We start from the raw sequence: 26,972 nt of genomic DNA, 5'->3' as shown, positions 1-26,972 counted from the left end.
AGGCGCCTTGCCTGCCCGCCTGCACAGGGCGACGAGCCGCTTGAAGATGGATTGGGGTAGCTCCCCATCCGGCTGAAGGTACAGAGCGGGACGCTTTTTGCTGTAATTCTCCCCTTCCTGAGGCGTTTCTTCGTATTCATTCCATTACTTATATTGATATGCCGTCTTTTTTCCTTCTCAGGAATTCAGTGCGGCTTACATAATTCTTATCCTCACAACCACCCTGGGAGGTAGGTTGGGCTGAGAGTCTGTAACTGGCCCAAAGTCACCCAGGGAGCTCCCTGGCTGAGTGGGGAGTAGAATCCAGGTTTCCTTATCCCCAGTTCCACACTCTTAGCCACTGCACCACACTGGCACTCTTCTGCTAGTTTCCAGTCCAGCTGGGTTTATTCAAGGAAACAGTCTGTTTGAAGAATTGAGTGTGATATATAGAAACGTTGCTGCTATTTAAAATTAAACATACCAAAAGACCCTAGAATTTTAAGCAAGATCAATATATACATCCCAGCCTTACAAAATAAAGAGTTTAGAATAAATTTGCATTCAAGACCTCAGTAACCAGTCTGGCAGAGCTAGTGGTTTAACAAGTATATCTAACTACATATCAAAACCTACGATTTAAAGGCAGAGGATTCTTAGTGATAGCCCTACTTAGAGTAGCCCCATTGAAATGAATGAGACTTGTTACTTGGAACAGTTACGTGCCATCAAGTTGTCTCCAACTTATGGCGCCCCTATGAACGCATACCCTCCAAAATGTCCTGTCTATGACAGCTCTGTTCAGCTGTTCCAAGTTTGTATTTGATCTTCTCTTTCATCTTCTGCCTTCCTTAACCTGATTTCTTCCATGGGTCTTGCTTTTTTCATGATGTGTTTGAAGTATGACACCTTCAGTGTTGTAATTTTTGCTTCTAGGGAAAGCTCTGGCTTGATTTGATCTAGGACCCACTTGTCTTTCTGTTGCTCCAGGGTATTTGCAAACTTCCCCAGCACCATGTTTTGAATGCATCAATTTCCTTCCTATTAACTTTTTTCACTGTCCAGCTTTCAGTCATACATTGTGATCAGGAATGTAATGGTCTGGGTGATCTTGACCTTGGTCTCAAGTAAAAGTCCAGTAGAAAAGAACATTTGACAATCTTTTCTAGTTCCTTCATTGCTGCCCTTCTAAGTCTGTTTTCTTCATATTTCTTGGCTGCAGTCTTGCTTTGAATTAATGACCAAGCTGAGATATGTGCAATCTTTCACAATTTAGATTTCTTCCTTATTAACAGTCAAGTTCTCTAATTCTTCTGCGGACACAATTTTGGTTTTCTTAATATTCAGCTTTTGTACTTGAAACATAGAAACAGAGCAAGTCAGAAGGGGCCTCCCGGGCCATCTATTCCAATGCCCGGCTCCAGCTGGCTCTGCTACTGGGCAGTATAAAAATGAAATAAATAACCGCTGCTGCCCAGGAGCTGCCTTTCAGAAGTTTCTCTGCTTCTATAAGATCCATTCTCTTTTTGCTGTTGTGATCTTTACCTCCTGAAGAGGATGGATGCATCTTAGTGTGGTGTCTCAGTCCTGACTCATGACCATTCCACCTTGGGTTACCTTGCTAGCAGACCAGCCTAGTGAGATTATTCTGGCCTCCTGATGGCATTGCTCTCAGCTTCTTTGACAATCTGAAATCTCCTTGCCATGTTAAGTCCTATTAATTTCAGTGAAACTCCTCCAAGTCAGATAACTTTTGATACAACCAGAACCCCCTGTGCCCAGTACTGTATTTCCACCGCATCTTCAATTAATCCAGATGAAAAGGCACCACATAATACAGGGTTATGGGTAATTACATCTAACAGGTTTGAAATTATGTTAAACATACCAATTTGCCACAGAGGAGTCTGAGGTATTACTTTTTTTCACCATCTGTGCTCCAGCAAAACAACTCTAACAAAGTTTGCTCTCCTTTTGCACTTTACAGTGCTGAGAAGGATGTGGGGTGGAGTGCCACTCTATTGGCTTGGACCTGGCTTCAGCTATACAGACTAACTCCAGACAAATTGCAGTATAATGTGCTTTATGTAAGACTATCTTCAAAGATAACTCAGAAGTTTCAGTCATGGAAATAGGACTTTGCTAATGTTAGCAGAAACTATGATGCTGGGATATCTAACACAAATTTTGCACCAGTTGCATGGTTTACTAGTGCATTTCCAGGATAGTATTAATGTTTAAAACCTTAAAAATCTTGAGACCAGTTTAAGATCACCTTCAGACATCCTGTTCATATGCCCACTTGTATTAAGAGATAAGGCTCTTATTGGTGGTGGCTCAGTTTCTACAACTTGTTTTCAAATGTACTGTATTGACTGCTACAGTAAAGGGGGACCAAGGACAATACATCCCTCTTCCAGACTGCTTTTTCCTGACAGTATAATAAAGCCAGTTCTACAAACACATTGTTTACTGATTAGAATCCTTATACTATTATTTAGGTTTACAAGTTCTGCCTCATGTATCTAATATTTCTGTGTTCCTTTGTGTATCCTGCCTATAAGAGAATCAGATAATCCAGGGTCTGGATGTGGCTAGTGAGAAAGCCAGTGTCATAGGCTGGAACTGTTGAGACAACCGCTGAGGGCCACAAATGGCAGGGCAGCTCCACTGTGTGAGCAGAAGTCCACTCACATGATATTGGATGGAGCCCTATCTAAACAGTTCACTTAAAGTGAATTAATAACACATCAATTTTTCTAAATAACTTTATTCAGGTCTAGTTTAGAAACATGTGTGCCACTGCTACACATTTTATTTTAAAAAACATTATAAAAATACAGATTATATACGCACACACGCGCACGCACACACACACACACTCTAGTGTTATTCATGCCTGTCATTGTGGAAATCCTCTACATCAGTAATACTATCCAGTAGACTTCCATCTTCAGACAAAAAATATGTTAAACTATGCAACCGCAACAAAATCTTTCATAGAATTCACATTAGAAAGAAAGCCAAGTATTATACCGCTACTGCAGATCTAGACTCCTTAAAAATGACTCCTTAAAAAGAGATGATTGGGGATTTTTCTACTCATCACTAAAGATATTAAACAGTATAGAGCACTTAATTGACACAGCAAGAGCATATTTTGTATTTTATAATTCCTAGCTAGAATGAAAAATTGGTCTTTAAATGCTTGGCATAACCTGGAGTGACACTGGGCAACGACGGTATCAGAACCCAAGTTCCAACTGTATGTGTGTGTTTGCATTTACTAAGTTTAACCCAAGAATTCATTCTTATCTGCATCATGTGTTTGTTTTAACAATAAAAATCAAGTACTTGGTTCACAAATCAGCAGGTCTTTGACACGTTAGGTGGCATCTGACATGACATTTCATACACTAGTGCTGTTGTTACCAATGCTTTGTTCATGAATGACACACAAAAAATGTTAATCACAGAACACCAATCTTGATCTGTAAAATATATTTAATGACCTAAAGGAAATGTGCACTTAATCTGGACTTGCACAAAGTTTATTTTTAAAAAACTGAATACCTATCTGGATTTGAAGAGTCCCTAGCATCCTAGAAGGCTAAAGAAATATTGATGGAGGTTAGGTTGCATGTAGGTGTAAAGAATATGGACAAGATGATAAATATTTCTGTGATATATTTCAGCAGCCATGAATAGGAAAGGGTGTGGGAAATGAGATGAAAAAGGGGAACTGGAACTGACTGTAGACAATGCAGGATACACATACCACACATGATACTGCAGAGATAAAATCCTGAAAACCGATGCAATGCTGTTTCCCAGAAAAGACATTAAAAAAATTGTGTCAGACATTTGCACATTAAAAGATCCTGTGAGGATCCAAATATCCTCAATATTACCTAAAAGAGAAAGAAGGACACTCAGTGCTTCATAAGAGTTTTGATAAAAAGTAAACAGTAATCCATTTTTGTAGCCTGTCAGAAACTATTACTTGGAATCCATCTCCTCCTCTTGGGTACTCCACATTGAGTCAAGAATTCTTTTCTTTAAACGTTCAATGAATGCATCATCAGTGACTTTGCCAAACTACCACAGCATTCTTTGCAGAAAGGTCTCTCTGTACATGAAATGGATGTTATTTATTGCCATCCACTCTGGGGAAGACTTGCTTGCAATGAAAAAGGTGTTCCAGGTGTCCCTGGTGCTGGGGGATATGTAGTAAAACTGTCTGATTGAGATGTGTAGCTCTCCAGGGCAGATGCAGTGTGTGCCTTTATGGAAAACAGACAACAAGAAAAAGAGATTAAAAAACAAGCAGGGCCCTTAAAACCCAAATTTGGCAGCCATGTTCTAAGGAAAGTTGCCTCAAAATTTCAGTATCATAATTGTCATGTATTCCACAATAGTCATACATTAGTTTATAACTCATGTTAGTCCTACTTAGACCATTAAATGAATGAATTCCTTAAGTCCTATTCATTTCAATGGGTCTTTGCTAAGAAATTCCATTAGGAGTAGGGGGCAGCATATAAATGCAAAAACAAACAAGTAGGACTTCCATAGATTCAACTTTGTGCACTTTAATTCACACTTAAGCTTACCAATATATACACACACACATGGATGGATGTATTTTCTTACAGATGTATGTACATGACATGCATTTATATTGATTCTCCTTGTAGATATTAGTGCCCTTGCTGTGGAGTTCTATTACCTTCCTAGTCTGTAGTTACCTATATACAAACTAACTAGTTTTTTCATTCTATGTATTATATTTACCTGCAGTAATGCTGACTGTGCAGCTGCACTGTGCTGAAGTTCCTGTAGAGAAGACTGTGTAGCACTTTGGGCAAGTCCAGGGATGCCAGGAAGAGACAGGAGTCCTGGGAAAACTGTATTTCCAGGGGCCTGAAGCCCAGAATTCAGGCTGAAATAGATGGGGAACAAATTCAATTCTACAAGACAATACAACGGCAGTTTCACGTACAAAACTCTTCCAAGAGTTTTATAGTTATTCAGTTCCAAGCTATGATCACAAGCTTATATATACATAGATCTCTTTGTGTATTGCAGTATTACATAGATTTGTTATCTCTAGGCTAAGAAGTGTTTTGCACGTGCAAATTTTATTGCTGATGTTTGATACCTGGATTATGCCAGATATGTTAGATACTGTCCAAGGCCATCTTTGTCAGTTCCTATAGCATGATCTTTCCAGGAGATTCTAGTGCAAATTAAGAGATAAATATCCTCCACTAGGAGGTCATTCACTATTTCTTATCCTGAATGCAGTAGATTTAAAGTAAACTTAAAGAGCTGTGTACTACTGACAGGTATGTCTAGAACTTTCAACTGCAACAGAGAACTAAGGAACAATATAACATGAATTATCTATAGCTTATAATTTATGTTTAGCTCTCACAACCATATACAACAACAATAAAAGATCTGCAAAAGAGACTAATTGACCTCTTGGTACAAAATGACCTACCCAGCCTGTGCAACAAGTGCAGAGTTGAAGTTTGAGCTAAAGGCCGAGGCAAACCCTGGTAGTACTGGAGCTGGAGATGGGGCTGTGGCAGCTGCTGGCAGTGGTGCGACTGCTGCTACTGTAGAAGATGCCTGGAGCCCAGGGAAAGAAGGGAGAGCAGGAGTGACAGAGGGAGTGTTAGAGACAGGGAAAGGAGGGAAGGATGAGCTGCATGATCCTAGAGGTACTTGAGGAACAGAAAAAAGGGAAGGGACAGCACTGCACAAGTTAAGGGGAAACGGTGGAGCTGGCGCAGCTGCCGAAGCAATGAGTGTGGGGAGAACAGTGGTTGTGGAGCTCACATGAGGTGCAGAAATGGCTGATGTAGTCGTAGGCGTAATGGGCAACAAAGACCCTGTTGGGGTAAGTGCTGGGTTGCCTGTAAAAGCAAAACTGCTAGTGAGTGAAGTGAAAGGAGGAAGTGCGTTATATACTGGAGCTATTGGTGCTGATGAACCATGCGGGGCAATGGAAGGGGAGCTGTTTAATGGAGCACTGAAGGAGGATAGGCTGGATAGTGCTGGATTAAGGGAACTAGGTAAGCTGCCTGGCAATGAAGTAGCTGAGGTATATGCATGGCCAAGTGCTGACAAGCCTGAAGTGCTATGAGTTGGCCCGGCAGAATGTGCAGGGGCTTTGAAACCTGAAAGGGTCGGGCTTGTGGGCTCGGTTTTAATTAGAGCTGGGACTGCTGTGGCAACTGGGGTAGATGAGCCCTGCTTTTCAGGATTAGCAGGGCTTGGACAATGTGGAAGAGCAACTGAGGAGACACAGCTGACTGGCATAAGAGAAGATGGCAACGTGGTTAAAGGGGGCTGTGCTGGCAATACAGGAGGAGTTGCGCTACTGTTAGCTCCAGGCTGAGATGGGAGTCCTGGGAAAATTGACAGCCCTGAAGTCGAAGGATGCTGAAGAGCAGAGGTAGCAGTTGGAGTGTAACATTTGTTACCAGATGAAGAGGAGGCTTCCGAATTCTGGCTAGCAAGACCAGACAAAGAAGCAAGTTCAGCAGTCACAGCAGAAGGCAGAGCAGCTGAATTCATTACTGAACTATCATTTACTGACAGAAACCCCTTTAAGACAGACAGAAGTGGGCTAGGAAAGTTAAGGGGACATGGCAGGCTAGTTGCTGGAGAACCAGCAATGGCAGAAGGAACAGGACTAGCTATCCCCTGTGGAGTGGGCGTCAAGGACAAAGGCAGGCCAGAAAAAGTAGATGACAATGAATTAGGATTATTAGCTGAAGCTGTGACAGATGCTGTGGAAAAAGGCAGGCTTGCAAATGGAACAGAGGAAGATGCAAAAGTTTCATTAGGTGCAGAAGTAGCACATGGTGTAGCGAGCCCTTGTGGAGCTGCTGCAGCAGGCAGAACAGAAGCCAGCCCTGAGAAAGTTGTAGAGAGTGGAGTGGAAGTTGCACAGTGAGCAGATGTTGCAGGAACACCAGGCAGTGGGTGGGATTTGATGACAGGAGGGGTGGGAGGCGAGGGCTGGGGAGGATGAACAGAGATAACTTGCCCAGGGAAGACAGGGTGGACAGGGGTGGACATGCTTATCCCTGGGACAGTTGGAGATGGAAGTGCTGATGAATGGCTTATTGCCTTAACAGATGATGGGGTTGGGGCTGGAGAAGCAGCAGGGTTAGAACCATGAGGTGTAAAGAGATGATTCGTTTGTGTAGCAAAAGCTGGAAAGAAACAAAACCAGTAAGAATTCTTGGAAACTAGTAGCAGAAATGCTTGTATTCAGCCTGAATGCATTCTAACTGAGTTTACACAGCAACTAACAGGTACAGGAGCAAAATAAAAGATGCTTCCACCGCTTACAAAAAGCTTAAATGATATGCAAAATGAAACACAATCACTGGTTCAGTTGCTGCTGCTTCTTTAACAAGTACATTTCATTCAATATCAATTGCATCCCCATATTCCTTGGTTGCTGATGTCCATTATTGTGTATGTTCACAGTACAAAGTTATGTCTGCATAAACATCGTGGGTTCAAGATTTGTGTGGTATCAAGCACAAGACCCATTTTTGCCTTGTGCATGGATATTGTGCAAACTGGACAGAGAGCCAAATGTACTGTGGAGAGACCTGCTTGGCATTATTGACAACTGATGCCTTAAACTCAGAATTAATATTTTGATTTAATGCCTACAGCTTTGATACCTACAATCAGCATTAGTCAGCTTTACTAGTAGGGGTAACTTATTCCAAAGGCTTTTTAATTTTCTGAAAATAGATTTAGATTTTTGAGTACCTCTGCTTTTGGGGGTTTTGTTTTCTAGCCCTTGTTATTGTAAAAAAGAGACTTTTCCAGAAACAGCGGAATCTGAGCTCCTTTGCTAAATGAGTATGTTAGAATAATTCTTACAAATTTCTTTTGGCCAGAGAATGTAAACAGCCTTGGCTTAATCATGCTTGGAAATAAGCTCCATGTTATATAATGAAATAATCCTAGTTAAACTTGGCTATAGTTGACATCAGTTAACTGTTCAACTATCTTCATAGGGCAAGGGAAGGGCTGTGCTGCAGCAAGAAAGCAACCATTACTGATACTGGGCTCTGATTTGATAATTATAGCTGTATTGTTTGAAAATCAGAAACAGCCAGCACAGCAGATTTAGAGAGAGAATGGCAATGATTTTAGTCCAAAAGTTTATTTGTGAACTGCTCACTTTTGTCAAGTTTTACAAATATTTGTAATTTGTGTTTTAATAAAAGAAAAATATGCACATACAATTCCACTTATCAAATTTCATATCACAATATTGCTGGAAGCATAATCAATTCCAGAGGGCACTCAAACATCCTAATTTAGCATGCTGCACTAAGGAAATGTTGGGAGTTTTTACACTTTCAAAGAAGGGAGAAAAGCAATTATTAATTTAGGAAGCATGGTGAGGGGCAAAGGTAGAAAGGTGGCCATTAGTTCTGGGTAAAGATGCTGTGGTAGTTGTTAACCAACTAAGGAACAGAACCTTTCACTAGTTCTGCTAAACAGGGAGAAAAAACAAGCGACCTCTCTTTATAGCAAGCTTATTAAGTAATTGAAGTCATGGCTGTCACCAATGATTTTCAGTTTTCCTGTGAGGCTATGTCAAAAATGTTTTAAATTAGTTCCAGTTTGATTTAGAAGTTAAAGTAGCAACATTTCTGGTATTAAAAGGGTGTGGGTGGGAACAGAGGGAGAAAAACAATGAATAATCAGGAAATCCACTGTATTTGGACACAGAGTATGCTGTGCCTCTTTGTGGGTGCCTGTATATAATGACTTGCATAGCTTTGCCATCTCAGTCATGTTCTAATTCACCTTATTATTTTTCTGCCAAAGAAGAAAAGTGATGTGTTGCAAGACAGGCCACTTCAGGTTGCAGGAAGATTTCTCCCCTCACCTGTGTGTCCCACTACAAATGATGCAGAGAGTTCTGCCATGTAGTGAATTTAGCCTTCACTTTTCAGACGGAATGCAAACAGAAGTATGCACAAGCTCATGAAAGGCAGAAAGGCTTTACTACAGCAGGGCTGTTTAGAGTAACAAATGAGACCCCAAAGTAGTTTTTATTTGTCTGTGAGCCTCACTGGTAACAGTTATACAATCTTTTTAATTCCCCTTGCTTATTTCTTGTTTGCACTGAATTTCTTTGTTAAACGGAAAGTGAGCAAGTTTAACAGTATAATATTATGCACATGTAACTTTGAAGAAAGACCAACTGAATTCAATGTGCTTTACTCTCAGGTAAATGTGCACGGGCTTAGAGTCTAAATGAAGTTTTATTAGAATTTCTTGTATAGAGGGGATGCTTGCTGCTTCTCCTTAAACTAAGTACAACGACAACAACAAAAATCGGCTGAATACTGTTGAGAGCAAATATGGTTTCTGTCCTCTTGCTCTAAACAAATCTTTTAACCTTGTTAGGTGAAGTGTGAAACTTGCAAACTCCCCGATCCCCATGTCTGTATTTTAACAGAACTCGGCTTCATGGCCCAATCTTATGCTTCATTCAGGGGGAAAATATACTGAACCATACTGGCCATAAAAACTCAACAAAATTCATTTAGTGTTGATACTGGTTGCCTTATTAACAGAACTAAATGCACTTACAGAGACTACCACACTTCTAAGAACTGGCAGTACTCCTTTGCATCTTATTCAGCAATGCTCAAAAGCAGACAGTGATAATAAGGAGGATATATTTCAACTGAGAAAAGCAATGAAACATTTTACATACCAAATACTTTTGTATCTTAATTGCTAATGCTCTGAGAAATTATTTGGTATTTTTTCCTGCAACTCAGCTTCCTGTTATGACATGCACATTAAATGACACTTAAGAGCCAACTTTAGAAAAATAATTTGTAAGCAATTGTTAAAAATCATTTTGGCACATTTAGCTGCTTATGTTAAATTTGGTGCTATTAAGATATGAACAGATTCCCTTTCATTTAATAAAGCAGCATTCAAAAGAATAAATAACGCATACTTTCTTTAAATGCAATTTTAAGTTACTAAATCTAGTCTCTGCAAGTGGACAGCTTACCTTGGCTTTGGGAAGGTTTTGCCTGATTGGAAATTTCTTCATTTTCTACATAAAGGACAATAATTAATTAGGGGAAAAGAGAATACTAACAAGACTACCTATTAAAAAACAAAACATTAAGACCCACTTTACACTGGTTTTATTAAAACAAATATAATAGCCATCAATTTGGGAAACCAGTATGATGTGGTGTTGGAATGTTCTAGTTGCCACTTGGCCTTGAAGCTTATTGTATCACCTTGGTTGGGGCAGTCACTGACTTTCAGCCTAATCTACCTCCCTCAGGGTTGTTGCAAAGATAAAATAGAGAAGAGTATTATGTAAGCCACCTTGGGTTCCTTGGAAGAAAAGGTGGTATACAAACATAATATTTGACTGGGAGAAAAAGAGAACCAAGACATTTCCCCAATCCAATCCCTCGGCAGTGGAGAAAGGGCTCATTGTATTAGGGACATGGGACATCTCCAACACAGTCCTCAAGAGCAGTGGTTTACTCCTGCCATAGAAACAATGGTTTCCAATTACTGCTAGGGTACCCTTTGGTTAAGCCATGTACATAGCTCAGGCTCCCCCTTTGCTAATGCTGTGAGGGACAAAGCCTCCTGCCCTCCCTTCTGCTTGCTTCTCCCCCAGCTGTGGCATCTCTCCCCAGGCCTCTGCCTCAGATGCAGCAGTATCTCTTAGAGACTGATAAGGAGACAGCAGCAAAGACCCACCCCCATGACAGCTCCTCCCATCCCTTTAACTATCACCACCAGCGGCCATTTTAGCAGGTTGCACTGAGGGAGGGGAGAGAGGGAAGCGGGGCCATTCTACCATGCTGAAGAAAGACCACAGCCTTCCTTTTCTCTTCTTTTCCTATTCTTTCCTCCTTGTGCAAGTTGGAAATTCTAGGCATGTGGGCAGGGACTTGTTTTTTTTTTTTTAACTGACTATTTGTAAGCTACTCTAGGAGCCTTTTGGCTGCCAAGTGGGATTACAATACTTTTCATAAATTTATTTGTTTATTGGACATTATCCTGCCCCATTAGCCATAAAGCTCTTTGGGTGAGTTACAAACTAAATCAGAAGCAGAGAGATCCCAGAGCAGACATCTCACTTTCCACCCCTTGAAAACTATAGTGGGTACAAGTGGAGAGCTTGGCAGTGACTTGCTGGAGCCTAGCAAATTGTTGGCCCAGCCACCTGCACAGCCTCTTGGTTATGCCAAGATACACTGGGCTTTCTGAGGATACCTGCTTTACCTGTTCCTACATGACTAGGCATATATGGCGGTGGAGCTGGCAAACCAGGAGCTATGACATTAGCCAGGGGAACAAGACCTGCGTTGTTGTAAGCACCTAGTAAGGGAAACAGAAGACAAAACACGATGGTGTAACAATAAAGTTATACACTAAGAATCCCCTCCTAGGGTAGCATATCAATTCCTTAATATTCTAAGGACAATCATCTTCCTGACATTGTGCCCCTGCTCCCCTAACATTAGGTCTTGCACAAGCTACCACTGCCAAATGAGATTTAGTTAGCAGTTACTAGGAAGCATGGTATTTTTGGTGGTTGGCACCCATTTATGAAATGTCCGCCCAGGGGAAGTTTCACCAGGCCTCAGCACTTTATTCTTATAGACAACCAGCAAAGCCATGGCTCTCCTTTAACCAAAGGTTTCCTTGTCCTTTATTTTTTTCTTAACTATAGTTCATTAATTGGGAGTTAAAGCTGTCCAATAATATTGTTCTTTGGGTGGCACACAAAACAGAACAAAGTTTAAAATTACCATATCATAAAATCAGTTTGCAACATAGACCTTTTCTGGTAGAAGGAAGAAGACAGACAAATCTGAAGTACATAGCTCATAACTAAAGGGACGTAAGTTACATATTCATTAAAACCACAGGTTTTTTCAAAGCAAGGGAGAATAAAGGAAGTCTTCATATGGTGCCAAAAAGGTGACAAGGAAGGCAAGCCTGTCTCAATAGGGCTTACCAGAGCTCTAGACAGGTTATGTTTTTTTAGTAATGTTTAGCTCCAATTATGGATGTTTTCTTTGATGTTACTTTAATTTTATACTTCATGTTTTTGCTTATATGGTATGTTGTTATGCAAGCCATCTTGAATTAACATTTTAAAAATGCAGAAATATTTCAAAATACGTAAAATAGTCAGGAGCTTGAACTCTAAGCACCACAACAGGGTTCTATTCCACAAAAAGAGCAAAAAGGTCAAGGTATCTAAGACAAAGAAAATAACTTAAATAATAATAGGCTATGGTCGGCATGTGACGGATGCAGAAGCTTCCACAGTAGTAATACTAACAGATGAGAGTAATCACAGACAACAAACAAAAATAAAGCGCTTACTTGGTGCAATTGTTGCATGAGGGCGACAAGGAGGAATAGGGTAAGGAACAGGTTTATGTGGGTTGTATGTTGCTGGAGCCTAAACAAGAGGGACAATTGTTAGTCAAACTGAAAATCTAACATTTAATAATAACCAAGGTCATGCACAACCAAGACATACTTCTCCTTTATTCTACTTCCTTCACTGGCCCTTGATTTCTCTTTCTCTGTTTGCCTCATTTGTATTCTACTGATACTCTAAATCATGGGTCCTCAACCTACAGGCCAAGGGCTGGATCCGGCCCACCATGCCCATTTATCTGGCTCATCATGCCCATTGGGACCCGCCCTGCATGCGCCTGCCGCTGCCCACCTTGCCCGCGCGCAGGAAGGCAGCTGTTTGCTCGCTCAGACAAAATGATCTCTAAGCGAGCAAGCCGCTGCCTCGTGCACCCTCCTCGCGGCGAGTGCCCACCCATGCCTTGCCTCCCCTTGCAGCGCTCCCTGCCCGCCTCACCGTGTGCACCCACATGCACTGCCCCCCCGGCCCCGAGTGCCCCACCAGCACCTTTCCAGCCCCCACCCAGCACCAGCACCTTTCAACTGACCCCTGGTGAAAAAGTTTGAGGACCCCTGCTCTAAATCTAGTGCCTGGTGCTTTGGAACACTTGTGATAATGCTAAAAGAGGCAACAGATTCCCTGACATTGGCACCTCTCCTATGTTACATTCAAACAGTATTTGGAAACCTTTGCCCTCTCCTCTCCTCCTCATTCCTTTTGTGCATTTACCCCTTCCTTAATAGCTCTTATAAAACCAGTGTGTATGCAGAGACAGAGTTTGCTCTTTTTAGCTTAATATTTTTTAGTCACCAACCATTGCACAATAGTAACAAATACTACATTTATGCTGTTTTCACCTTGCTGCCAGTTCTTCCCCAACTAATTCTATTCAATAGCACAAGGAAGGGTAATGATTATATTTCTACTAGTTTCATGACTGAAACATACTGGTTTAGATGGTCCAAGAATACGACCTGCTATTCCCTTGCCTTCATTACTATAGTCTTCATTCTCCTTTTTGACAGGAGATCCCTGGAAAATAAACACAATTCACTATTAAGCATCTAATTCAGCACTGGGAAGCAAAAGAATAGTATCCAACATTAATTCTATGCAGAGTGGGCGTACAGAAATAAATGGAATTTCAGTTAGTCATTTCAATGGGTCTGCTCTACACAAGACTAATGTTGGATACTACCAGGAACATGGTTAGACAGGTCCACATGGGCACACTAATAGAAATTAATATTCCCAAAGCCAGTGTTGAGCTGAGAAACCTATGAACTAGGGTTTTGGATAGTTGGTGTAACCTTTGCTTTCTCTCCTTATTGGCAAACTGCTGGTTGGACTGAATAAGCAACTTGTTAGCTCTGCGTTGCAGAGCAAGGAAAACTCAGGAAATGAGCAGAGTTGTGTCTTAGTTGCAAGCCAGCATGAGGGATTGTTGGGAAACATAGAAACAGAGCGAGTCAGAAGGGGCCTCCCGGGCCATCTAGTCTGACCTCCGGCACCAGCCAGCTCTGCTCACAATATGCCCACCATGTGGACGTCCAGCCTATCCTTGAACACCCGCACCAATGGAGCCTCAACAACCTCTCGTGGAAGCCCATTCCACACCCTTGGGGTCCTAACTTGTCAGGAAGTGCTTCCTGGCATTCAAATGGAACCTTGGCTCCCTGAGCTTTGCTCCATTGCAGCGCATCCTGCCTTCCTCTGCAGGGGAGAACAGGTCTCTACCCACCTCCATGTAACATCCCCTCACATACCTGTATGTTGCCAACAGTTCCCCTCCGAGTCTCCCTTTCTCCAGGCTAAAGAGACCCAGTTCCCGCAGTCTCGCCTCATACCCCATCCCCTGCAAATCGGCCACCAACCTTGTGGCCCTATGCTGCACTGACTCTAACCTGGCTATATCCTTTCTGTAATGAGGAGCCCGAAACTGAGCACAATACTCCTGTTGCGGGCGCACCAGAGTCATGTAGAGTGGCAGTAATACCTCTCTCGATCTAGAAGCCACACTTCTGGCTATGCAACCAAGGGTGGCGTTCGCCCTCTTGACCGCTGCGTCACACTGCTGACTCATGTTTAGCCTGAAGTCAACCAGCACCCCGAGGTCCTTTTCACAAGTGCTGCTCTCCAGCCACTTGTCCCCTAACCTGTACTTATGACAGCTATTCCTACGCCCCAAGTGCAAGACCTTGCACTTATCCACATTGAACACCATCCTGTTGTCTCCTGCCCACTTCCATAGTCTGTCCAGATCCTTTTGGATCTGGAGTACCTGCTCCTCAGTTGTGGCCACTGCTCCAGTTTTAGCGTCGTCTGCGAATTTGATCAGCAGACTGTTCACCCCTTCTTCCATGTCATTAATGAAAAGATTAAACAGGATTGGCCCCAGGACAGAGCCCTGGGGGACCCCGCTTGTCACTGGCCGCCATCCCGATGATTCCCCACTAATGGTTACCTTCTGCTTTCAGTCAGTCAACCATGCCCTAATCCACTGGACAGTGCTTTGGTGTATCCCAAAACTCCTCAGTTTCTCCACCCGGATATCATGGGGCACTTTGTCAAAGGCCTTGCTGAAATCCAGGTATACCACATCCACTGCATCCCCTCCATCTAGCCATCTCGAAACCTTGTCATAGAATTCCACAAGGTTTGTCTGGCAGGACCTGTTTTTGCGGAAGCCGAGTTGTGTGGCTGTCAGCCTCCCTTCCCTATCTAGCATCACTAGCTCTCTCTCTGAGCTTTTCCATTGTTTTTCCTACAATGAACGTAAGGCTAACTGGTCTATAATTCCCCATGTCCCTTCTACTACCCTTCTTGAAAATTGGGATCACTGATGCCACCCTCCAGTCCTCTGGAACTTCACCCGTTCTCCACGAGGTCTCAAAAATGGAGGCCAGCGGGCGTGAGAGAAAGTGAGTAGCAGCCCTGGGCTTATCATGTCCTATTCATCCAGGAGTTCCTTGAGGCAACAGTTACTTCCTGGAGAGGAGAAGATTCCTTCTGTGATGTGTACAGACAAGTGTGTTACTGATTATGGAGCATTAATTCCCCCTTTTGGATGAAATCTGAATAGACTTTTGATGCATATAACTAGGGAAGCCTCGAACAAAATTAATTCAAGCATCTTTTGACTGTGGTCCTGCTTATAGAAGCAATGGAGCAAGCGGGAGGGATTGATTTCCCTTCCTCCAGGCCTGTTAACATGGCTTTTAAAATTAAATAGGAAAGAAAGTTGCATTATCAGTTGACAAAAACAGATTTAAAACAAATGAAAACTGATTTTTCTTTTGTCTTTGTAGACAATTGAAGTAAAATGCAGATTTCAAAAACAGTAGTGCTGCTTTATTAGGGGTTTATAACACAGTTCCAAAAATAAATATTCACTAAGCCAATACATACTGGGAAAACTCCATTTATGCGACTGGGCTTCCCTTTAGGATAGGGGTTTCCAAGAATCATACCACAGGAAGATATCATAGCATGAGGTGCTTTGCACCCTGCTTTGGAAGCCTGCAATACAAGCAAAACCAAAACAAAAACGCAGTTACACTTATGACTGAGTGGGTAAGCCAGCATTTTTACGCAGGTACACAAACAGCATGGGTGTAAAGTTTAGGCTACTAAGTTCTAGAAGTGTTGCAACCATCTCAGCAGGACCATGCCAGCTCATTCTTGGTTCACCTTTCTTCCTCCTAAGACCCAGGACTTACTATGCATCAGAATAGAGAAAGGTGGTAGCAATAGGCATCTTCCCTCCACTTCTCAGCAAGCCCCCTTTTGCACCAAAGGGTCCCTGATTCCCTAGTGGGACACTTACACTCTGCATAAGCCTTCTCCCTAGCAAAAAGGTTATGCCCAACATCAGTTTTCTGCCAAAATGCTTGCTTCCAGCAGGGACTGGATGTGCCCACCTCCTTGTCCTGCCTGTGATGAGGAATACTTTTCAAGCATTCTCTCTACTTTCTGCAAGTATCTGAAGCAATTGCTCTCAAGAAGCTCATGCCTAGAATTACAACCCTTGCAAAGGCTCACTTTGTTTAGGGGTAATCAGTCAGATGCACATACAACTGCCTTCTTCATTGCTAACTTTACTTTGAATCCATCTATTTTGCAGATGTTCCCTGATTATGCCATCTTTCCAACTTTTGGAATCCTAGGTAACTATCTTCAAGCTGTAGCTATGAACACACTAAACTGTAGTTTGCTAGTGTGAAGTGTCCCTCCTGTCTCACACATTTTGGTGTTCAAATGCCATACTTTGTTTCTTTCAGAAGTCTTTGAAACCCCTGCTCGTGCTTCTTATCTTTAGCAATCACCTCTAATAGGGTTAAATAGCTCCTGGCCACATCCTCTGCCCTGTCTTAGCCTTATAGTTTCAGATTCCACTTACTCTTTCCAACTATTGCCTTTCATACAGTGTCAGACACCCCCTCTGGCAAATGATTATGCATATCTCTCAAAATACACAGCAGGGGTAGGATTTTCTAGGTAATGGAATGCTAGTGACAGACTGAATACAACTTCTAGTCAATGAAATGTGTTAGAAAGCTGTCACATAAGTGGGCAACATAAATCTATACTGCCCAACATCTTTTAAAATCTACCCAGATCACTAACATAAGAACTGTAGCACTGTAATAAACAATAGAACTGATGGCAATAGAAGTTCAAATTATATATTCAAAAGAAAAGACAACATTTGTAGTGAAACTCTTCCCCATTTTTTCATAGACCAAATTCATCCAGATGAGGAGACAGATACTAATCACACAGTAGTCTTGAAAATCTTAAGTTCTGTGGAATTTCATCTCTGAGTTCCTACCTGCTTTTCATTCCTTTAGGGATTCATTTCTACCCTGTACATAGGGGCTCATGAATACTTAAATTTATACCCTGCCTTTTTTCCTTCCAAGGAACTCAAAGCTGCTTAAATAATTAATCTCCACCTCTCAATCTTATCCTCACAACCACAACCCTGTGAGGCAGGTTGGGCTGAGAGCTTGTGGCTGGCCCAAAGTCAACCAGTGAGCTCTGTGGCTTAGTGGGGACTAGAACCCAGATCACCTGAATCCCAGTCCTGCACTCTTAACCACGGCACCACACAGGCTCTCCAATTAAAAAAATGATTGTGATTCTTATACAGGAAACTCCAAATCACTGACCAAGCAACCAGTAATACCTGTTCAAGAATTCTTCTGCACCTCTTTTTTTCAGACATGCTAGTTCTGAATAGATCTTCAATAAGGCGATAATTCTGAGCATCAATAATATTGCTATAAAAAGAAACTATTTGTTTAGAAACAGTTAATCGTTCTCACATACATAATAGCAGCACTGATTATATAGTGGCATACCACTTGATTAAAATTTCTGGGCAGGAGAATAATAAAAAACAAACATAATATAAACAGAGATAGGGCCATTTATTGCTTAAATATACTTTGTTTATATATAGAAACATTTGATGTAAGGTATAATATCAGATAGTCTTAGCCCATTAAGTCAAGTGCAGTAGGGCACAATTCCATACGTGTTTAGACAGAAAAACTCTTACAATTGTCAGTAGTATTCCCCAGAATACTGGGAGTTGTAGGATTTTCCAGATCTGTACATAGGGCTGTGTCCTTAACCATCCAAGTGCCCATTGACCAAGCACCAACAAGACTTGAAGTAGCATTAATTACAACAACATGCATGCAAGGCAAATCAGCAGACAATACTTACGAAGCCAACAGCTCTAGTGCAATAAGTTTGTCTTTGCTAAAAGTGAAACAGTTGAGGATGTTAACCACTTTTGCTGCAGAAACAGCTACCATTTTCTAGAAGCAAAAGAAAAATAAGCTGCTTCAAACCCTATCATATGCATCAGTTTTATGCTCACAGAACGAACATTTCAGGGTATGGAAACAGAAGTCTGAACGACAGCACAGATCATACCAGTTTGATAAACACGAAATAGATGTGGGAAAGGTAACTGCATTTAGGGGAAATAGGATCAAAGTAATGCAATTCAAGGGGATGGATATGATGTTAGTCTACTTAGTATAGACCCACCAAATGAATGAGACCTAAGTTAGAATAACATTGGCTACAACCCAATGAAATAATTGCTTTAATGAAAAACTTACATGTTGTAATGCCTTCATAGCTTTTAATTGTGGTTCAGCCCAAGAGAAGTATCTCAGTAACTCAACAATCTACAACAAAAGAAATGCTATAATTTATCATATAGGTACATATATCACTTAACGTAACAATTCATTTATTGGAACTGAATTGTCTACAAATAAAAACATTTTCAGAAACTTTAGCAGAACCACATTTTGTTTATTTAATAGCTGAGAACAAGTCTAACAAGATTTCTAATAATTTAATTCTGAATGTGATTTTATTTCAAAGTTTCTAGAAATTAAAACTTCTAAATTAATTTCAGGTTTAAGGTTGTAGGGTTTGGATTCTGAATCAGCATTTAGTTTTATTAACTCAAATATGAATGCAGGTATAGCACCACTGACAGTTGCTATTGCTACTACTATTGGAACAAGGAAGGAGGTCAGGTCTCAGCAAATGGTATACACCCTGCAAAACTCGCAAGCAAATTCTAGAGTCTATAAACCCCCTATTTTCCTGTTTCACAGAATGTCATTCTTAAATCAATTATAGTGGAGAACATTTACAGCATTAGGCAAGTACTGATATGTCTACAGTATCTCCAACAGCCACATATATCTACTCTTGCACACTGAGAGGAAAAACCAGGCACTGCTTGCAGTATTTTCCATACTGTAGCATGAGCTCCCTAACATGGCACCCGGGGCATCTTCAAGGGGCCTGTGAAGGGGTCCCCATTTTTGCACTTTTAAAAATATACATACATGGACTTGTACATATTCATAGCGATAAATAACAGATTGATTCCATAAAGGAATCAAGTAAATTCAAGTTCTTGCCATGAGTTTACAAGAACTAAGCCGGGATATGAAGGACAAGACATTTTAAAGGGTGTGCATTCATTGGGATGCCATAAGTTGGAGATGACTTGGTAGCACATAATAACAAACAACACAGAATACATGTGAAACGCATACAACTTTCTAGCAAGTATAAATAAGCTTCAACAAAAGTGGACAAAATATCCAAAATATGCATCCTTTGTGCAATCTGTTCAAAATCTGAAAGCACTGTAAAGTCCCCAAACCATTGCATCATAAGAGAGAAGTGTTTATCCTTCCAGTGTTGCCATATCAGTCTTTCAGCTGCCAAAAAGTGACCATTTGTTTATTTCTATGAAGCAGGTAAGAATACATACATCTGTAAACATTAAAGTCTGTTGCAGTACAAAATTTATCTGTATAATAACCTCATCCCCAAAAGAAGCAATGATTAGACACAACCAAAACAAACATTTAAAAGAAGAATTAACTGTGTTGCACCACCAGCAATTAGCCAAATTAAACAATCCCTCTTTAGAGAGATGCTGCAGTGTCCATTAGACATGAAACTAGAGGCTTTGCTACGTGAAATACAGCCTATGATCCGCAGATGGGACAGCAGACATCAAAGTGGTGATCCATTAATTAGGCATTTTGTGGTGGTGTCCACAACAGTTTCTTGAATTCCCAAATGAGCCCTCAAAAAGGCTGGGACCCCTGCTGTAGTAAGACTTGCCTTTAGTCATATATTCCAAAGGGGTTCATAACTTTTGTTTTTCTTCAGCATTACCTGTTCACTAGAAAAGTATCCATGTACGTATTCAATAGCTTTTAATTTGTATTCCATCAACACCGCCTATAAGACATATAAAAAGCAGCTGTCAACAATTTGTCAGAAGTTCATTTACAAGGCTAGGATTGAAGAAATAATACTATCAGTCTCCTAGGAAACAGATATGAATAAACTTTCTGCATTTGGCCCTCTTCATATTTGATAAAGACTTCAGTCTTAAGTACATTCACTGCCAAGTCAGTTCCCAACTTTAAGTAAATTTAATTGCACATAAGGGTGAAAGAGAAACCAAAGTATGGATTTGATTCATAAAGAAACATGATCACTAGACTCTTGTTAAAATCAGGGGAATCACTGGTTCATAAAGAGGCATACAAAATATACCTTACTGAGCAATTTTATACATGAACTCAATGTGGTTTATTTAACATTAAGTGGCTACAAGACTATAGCCATAAACATTGTATGTTAAAGACATGGAATTCTACAAAATTACACATCTATACATTTGTTTATTCAAAGCTTCACTACTCTAATAATTAGTTTTCTAAACAAGCAGATCCAAAACCTGAACTTTTAATTCTGCTATGCCACCATAGGACAGGATTTGTAGTTTGGGGATGCTCCTAGATCCTGAATTGTCACTGGAATCACAACTGGATTTGGTAACTAGCAGCACCTGTTATCAGCTCAGGCTGATTTACCAACTACAACCCTATTTGGACAGGCTGAGCCTAGCAACAGTGATCCATGCTCTGGTAACCTCTTGTTTGGATTATTGTGGGCTCTAAGTGGGGCTACCTTTGAAAAAGGTCAGAAGACTTCAATTCGCTCAAAATAGAGCAACCAGGCTGCTAACAGGGACTGGCTGACATGAATTAATCATGCCAGTCCTCTGTCAAGTACATTGGTTACTGATTGAAGTCCGGATTTGATTCAAAATGCTAAAGGGGGGGAGGGAAGAGCAAAAAGCAAAAGGAAAGGGCTAACATTAAATTTAAAGCAGGTTGGGACCAGGTTACCTGAAGGGTTGCCTCCTTCCAAATTTGCCTACCAGACCCCTGAGACCATCATTCCTTTCGAGAAAGGCCACTCCAAAGAAACAAGGAGGGTGGCTACAAAGGAAAGGACCGTCTTGGTTGTGTAACCCCATCTGCAGAATCAGTTTCCCAAAAAGGTGTGCCTGGTGCCTACTCTGCTTCTTTTGGAGCCACGTTAACTCTTTTTATTCTCCCCATATTTTAATAGGTATATTTTTATCTTAATCCTTTATATTTTTACTGTACCCCTGAGATTGTTTTAAATGTGGTGGCAGAAGGTGGATTACTGTGGTGCTGCTGTTTTATTTGTTTTGTCTAATTTTGATTTGTAAACTGCCCAGGGAGACTTTGGGCTGATGGGTGGGGTAGAAATACTATAAATAAATAAGCAAAAGGCAACAATTGTGCTGTATTTACAAAACTATACCAGTTAAATCATAAATTACCTTTCTAATTTCATCAAGCACCATCTCAAATGCTTTCTTATCCATCTTGCTTTCTTCTAAGATGTAGTCTTTTTTCCGTTTCAGGCACTCTATTGCAGAATCGTCTTCTGTTGAAAAAAAACACCAAAAAAGGAACATTAAAAAATCTGCTTGCATTTGTATACCTCATCAAATGTGAAGTGCATCAACAAGTCTGAGAATTAGGAATGTTTAATGGCAAGGCCCATTTCTGAAACTTCTACAATGGAGATCACTCTAAAACTATTTAGGGTGCAATCCTGATCTTGTCAGTGGAGGGAGCTGTAGGAAGATTCAAGTGTAGGAACTGCCCTGACCCACTGAAGTAGCAAAACAGCTTTGAAGAGGAGGAAAAGGGTGTGTCAGGGGAGGGAAGGAAGTTGGTGCTGGTGGCTTATGATTTATCCAAGTGGGGCCCATCCTCCTTCCCTTCCCCTCTCCTGTGCTTCAACTAGATGGCTGAAAACGGCTATCTAGCTGAAAAGCAGGGCACAAGACATGGCAGGCAATGGATGCATGTAAGTCTCCGAGTACAGAGATTTACATGCATCGAGGACAGGGCATATTTGGATTATGCCTTATTCTGTGTTTAAAGGTCCTATTTCCTGTAGCTTTTTGAGCCACAGTCTGAAAGCTGGATATATTTTGTCCTTGCACTCCAACTTAAGCTGGTACGTCTGGAGCAGTCTGCCCTGGAATTCTGCTCAATTCCAGGGATATTTCAAGAACTGTTAATCCCTGCTGCCCCAGTAGTTTGCTCCACTGATGCAACAGAACTGGTTAAGGTGCAATGACAGTACTGGATACAGTTCAGAATGATCAAACCTTTTCATGAACTGCTTTCTGTCAAGAAAAGAACACATATAAGCCTTCCCAAACATAAATAATTTCAGCTCATGCAGAGCTCCAGGCTATTCATATTTCTAGCATTCCTGTGCTGTTTTCTGTTGCCAAATGTAGGTCTAAAGTGTCTAGGTGATACTTTTAAACATGCTCAGCAGAATATAAATTTATTAAATACCACCACCACTGATTTGATTTGAAGATTCTATACTACTACCCTGGTGAGATTTTAAATATTGGACATTTAAGGGCAACAACTAAAACACAAAATTTGGACATGTGAAACACAAATATCATACATTTTCTCAATTTTTTAAGTGCTGATCTAGAGATCATCACACTCCCAGAAAATGTTATTGCTTGGATTCAGAAGTGACTAATGTATCAAGTGAGAAAATAATTCTGCTCGTGCAAAGTTGCTCACTCCAGATTCTGCTGATGCCTCTGTCTTGGCTCAGAAGTCTTCCAGCCTCATTATTCCATCTCATACCATTCTGGTGGGACCCTTGATCCTCAGGAGTGATTTTTCAGGAGTTGTGAGGTCTCAGTGGTAAGGATGAGCTAGAACTGAGAGAAGTAATTGTTCCATGCTATAATATGCTGTTAGGCTGCTTTTGGAATATTTCTCCAGTTCAAGGTGCTACATTTTAAGAATGGTGTAGTGTGACAGAGAAGGACAGGATAGTGAAGGGTCTGGGAAACAGGTCCTTTGAGGAATGGTAAAAGGTGCTTGGAGAAAAGATGACTTGTTCTCTTTTGCTCCAGGGGGCAAAAGTAGAAATCAAATGGTAGAAATTGCAGGGAAGCAGATACCATCAGGAGTTATTTAAGCAGAAATTGGACAGTCAACTGTTAAGATATAGATCAGAGGTCCCTAGGGGAGACCTGTGGGCCCCAGGTCTCTGCAGCTGCAGAGACCTAGACTTCCACTCCCATCCGCCTTCAAAGTTGTATGTATTATAAATAATACTTGAAATACATTATAGTGTCAGGTTCTACTCTATGTTCCTGAACTTCCTGCTGCTCAGTTGTCCAGCAGGCAGGAAGGGAAAGAAAGAGTTTTTTTCTGGTTGCACCCAGCCTTCTGATCACACAGACCTTTTCCCTTTTGATCTCTCTCTCCATTTGCAGCATCTAGCCTTACTATTTCTCTCCCTTCCTAGCCTTGCTCTTTTTCTCCCATTTACCCCTTTGTCTTGCTTTTTCACTCATTCTCTTCACCTTGCTGATTTTCCTCCTCCTATTCTCTCTCATTTCTTTTCTGTTCTACTCCTATGCCTTGCTATTTTCCTCTCCCCCCGCCCAGCCTCTAGCTTTGCTATTTCTTTCTCTTCACTTCTTTATCTTGCTATGTCTACCCTTCCTAGCCTCCGGCCTTACTTTTTCCTCTTGTAATGAATTGTAATGTGTGAGATTGACAAGGATGTACTGTATTTTGGAGAAGTGATTAGTTATATAGGTTTCATGAGCTATCTTTGAGTGTTAGAATATGTTTATGGAACATAGGATAAGCAGGTTTACATAAGTGGGTCAGTTAATCTGGGGGGCGGGGAGCTTCTTGGAAATGGACCTTCATAACGGTCCTTCTGAAATCAGCTTCAAGCCTGCCTTGTATTGGATCTCTCAGGGTTAGATACTGGTGCTATGAACAGGAGTGAAGTTCTTGCTTGAGTCATCTTCACAGATACATTTTAAGATAAGGAACTGGAATGTTACTTTATCAAAAATTTGCTTGATACTATTTCTAGTATACTTTTGGTGATTATAATGTCATGTATTCAGGTATATTTATGATCTGCCTTAAATCTTGTAGTTTCTTGGATTATTTGATCAATAAATTAAAGGGGCACAAGTATGCCATTTTAGTTAAGGTGAACTGCAAAAAAAGAAAAAAGTTGCACCATTATCACCCTCAAAATCCTACTACTTATAAAAATGACACTTGTTGAGCAAATAACTTGAAACCTGGCATCTATAATTTAGTTGATGAGGTCTAAAACTCTGCAGAATTTCACACCAATCCAATACAAATAGCCACAAATGGAATGTATTAAGTAGTTCTAAAAATAGTCAATTTCTGTTTTTTACTCCAAGCTGTGGCTTGGCAGATCATGTGTCTCTTTGAATATATGGGGAAAAATATTGATGTCCTTTAGTCAGGCTTATTGAACAGGTTGGTGTTTCACTGATTTTGTGAGATTCTGTTGTTGTTTAGTTGCAAAGTCGCGCCTGAGCAGGAGTTACATGTTATTGGGGGGGGGGGGGCAGAAAATCTATAACGCCAATGGTTGGCAAAGCTATGCCAGGCATGCTCAGTTTCATTGTGAAGCTAGAATATTGCCAGTATGCCAGTGTTTTAAATCCACTGTCCCTGATGGCATTTTGACAGCGGGGGAAGGGGTAGCAGGAAAATTTCAACTAAGATGATTTTTGAAGGCTAAGGGAATCACTCTCATTGACTGACAGATCACTGATGAAGAATTGGAGAGAAATGAAAGAGCTATGCTCTTCAACTCATTTACTTCTGATTAGTAGTTAATCAGAAGTAAACTACTCTGAACACTGAGACACGTACATATTCATTTGTATGCATCTGCTCAGTTAATGACTTGTTTGTATGTTTTAAAACACTGTAATAATAAAGTTCCTTTTTAAAGCCCAGGGAAATTCAATGAGAAAAATCCTGCTGTGGTAGAGTTACAGCTATTTCATCATAAGACTAGCTCTGCAAAGCCACGAAACTGGATGGCTGATGCCTTAACAGACACACCATGTGATCCGTAATCAGAATTGAGCAATGCCAAATTATGCATGCTTACAAGCAACAGACATGTATGGGTTAAGGCACAGGAGAATTCCTCTATCAATGCAGATGTTCGCCTGCTCATGTGCATGGCTAAAGTGCAAAGGAGGGTGAGGGTGTAAATTCCACCTACAGTGTACTTGTGTGCCTGGTATTCAGTCAGATCTTCACATACTTAGCACAAATGTCTAAGTATGTTCAGCAGAACATGTTCACACAGTTCCTGCAGTAGTGAATCCTATCACATCAGGGTTTCTGATCACAATAACTTGTGAATGCACTCAGCTGAACATGTTTACAGATGAATATGGCTGCCTGAGGAGTTGCAGCATTTTTGTCAGTTTAAACATGTACAGGACTGTACCCTGAGTCTAGCTTGCTAATCACTATTAAAAGTTGAAACAGATCCATCCATATCCCAAATTTCTCATGGCAATTTAAATCATTCCCACTCATCTCCCAAAGGTTAGCCTTTAAGAGAAGTTTCCCAAGCATCATTTAACTGATTTTCGAAATAAAGAAGGACCTGAGAAGGTCCTGAAGCTAACTTTGGGCACTAATATACCACACATTCAGAAAGGGCCCTCCTCTTTTCTCAGGAGTTGGATTACACATTACCCTCAGGGCACTATGATACAGACTGAAATCCACAACCAATTTAGCCCAGCAAGATACCCACTGCAGCCCAATTAAATCAATAATTCTTATTCCAAGAATATATAGGAGCACCAACTTTAGATAGCCTTTGTAATACTTCAGATTGAATTACAAATAAACGTAACCAGCGTGAACATTTATCTCTATAAACACATGTACAGTTTGTAAATGGATTACCAATGTTATTAGGAAGATCTACTTCATGGGATAAACTCAACAGCCCAAAGATTCACTTTAAAATGCATTTTTCGCATAATCGCTGCAAAAACCCCAGAAGATACAAAAATTACCTCGCAAGCAGCCCAGTGTGAGCAGCGTGTGGATCGTGGTCTGAATCTCAGTTGTTCGCAGATGGCTACCTTATACGACTTCCTTCCACTGAAAGGCCACGTTATGACTGCAATGTACTGCATTCTCCCTAGGAATAAGCCTCCTCGAATTCAGTGGGCCTGAACTCCGACTAAGCCTAAACACATACGGGCTCGCCTTACTCGTAAGTAAATGACAGGATGCGCGGGCGCGCTCCGCACTGAAGCCTGCAACGCACGCCCGTGCCTGCTTCCTCAGATGCAAGCCCCCTTGGATGGACTGGAGCTTACTCCCAGGTAAGCATGCTTCGGATTGCAGCTTCAAGCAGCTGCAACGCCTAAGGGGGAGCCCGCTCGCCTGAAAAAAACCGGTCCCAAGAGTTTGAGCCTCGCGTCGCATTCAGACACACACAGAGACACGCGCCGCTTCAGGCTGCAACCTCCGGAAGAGGCGAGACAGGCAGGCCCGAACCCTTCGCACGAGAGGGAGGAAAGAAAGCCGCCTCGGCGCTTCGACCACGCCCCACCGCCCCCCTGGAGCCCCTGCCCGGCTTACCATCAGCGGCGGCCCCGCGAGCAGGCGGGGAGGAGGGGCAGCCACTGGCCGGCGCCAGAGCAACCCGCACAACCCCCAACGGCCCCCACCACAGGGAGTCTAAA

General features: G+C 41.4%; 1 protein-coding gene and 1 long non-coding RNA gene across 8 annotated transcripts; one reads left to right on the top strand and one right to left on the bottom strand.

Annotated features, from left to right (window-relative positions):
- Positions 1–22,089, top strand: LOC123026386. Its single transcript, XR_006415295.1, has 3 exons — positions 1–78; positions 16,587–16,629; positions 21,768–22,089. It is a non-coding gene; the product is annotated as an uncharacterized LOC123026386 (long non-coding RNA).
- Positions 2,734–26,972, bottom strand: PROSER1 (proline and serine rich 1). 7 transcript variants are annotated; one of them, XM_044435944.1, is made up of 16 exons: positions 26,869–26,971; positions 26,295–26,470; positions 22,969–23,111; positions 21,684–21,790; positions 20,195–20,260; positions 18,601–18,669; positions 18,197–18,291; positions 17,652–17,745; positions 15,872–15,982; positions 13,412–13,495; positions 12,424–12,502; positions 11,302–11,406; positions 10,067–10,111; positions 5,486–7,211; positions 4,774–4,921; positions 2,734–4,262 (listed from the first exon to the last, which is right to left on the bottom strand). In XM_044435944.1, the coding sequence occupies exons 3-16, from the start codon at positions 23,030–23,032 to the stop codon at positions 4,131–4,133; spliced, it is 2,925 nt and encodes a 974-aa protein (XP_044291879.1). In that variant the 5' UTR covers positions 23,033–23,111; positions 26,295–26,470; positions 26,869–26,971; the 3' UTR covers positions 2,734–4,130. The 7 variants fall into 7 exon arrangements, with proteins under 7 accessions (XP_044291879.1, XP_044291880.1, XP_044291878.1 ...); XM_044435945.1 differs by having other exon boundaries at positions 26,295–26,422; positions 26,869–26,956; XM_044435943.1 differs by lacking the exon at positions 26,295–26,470 and having other exon boundaries at positions 26,869–26,972.

The sequence above is a fragment of the Varanus komodoensis genome, unplaced genomic scaffold (assembly GCF_004798865.1).
Source record: "Varanus komodoensis strain SLA01 unplaced genomic scaffold, ASM479886v1 scaffold3, whole genome shotgun sequence".
NCBI lineage: Eukaryota > Metazoa > Chordata > Lepidosauria > Squamata > Varanidae > Varanus > Varanus komodoensis.
The sequence above is the reverse complement of the archived record's forward strand: the minus strand, read 5'-3'. Positions and strand labels throughout refer to the sequence as shown.

Bases quoted from the DNA above. Each gene is read 5' to 3' on its own strand.
- PROSER1 (XM_044435943.1), bottom strand. From the start codon at position 23,032: ATGAGATGGAATAATGAGGCTGGAAGACTTCTGAGCCAAGACAGAGGC. The intron at 21,791-22,968 runs GTGAGCAACTTT...TTTTTTCAACAG, and splicing joins AGGCATCAGCAGAATCTGGA to AAGACGATTCTGCAATAGAG. The intron at 11,407-12,423 runs GTAAGCGCTTTA...TTCCCTTACTAG, and splicing joins TCATGCAACAATTGCACCAA to GTGCTTACAACAACGCAGGT.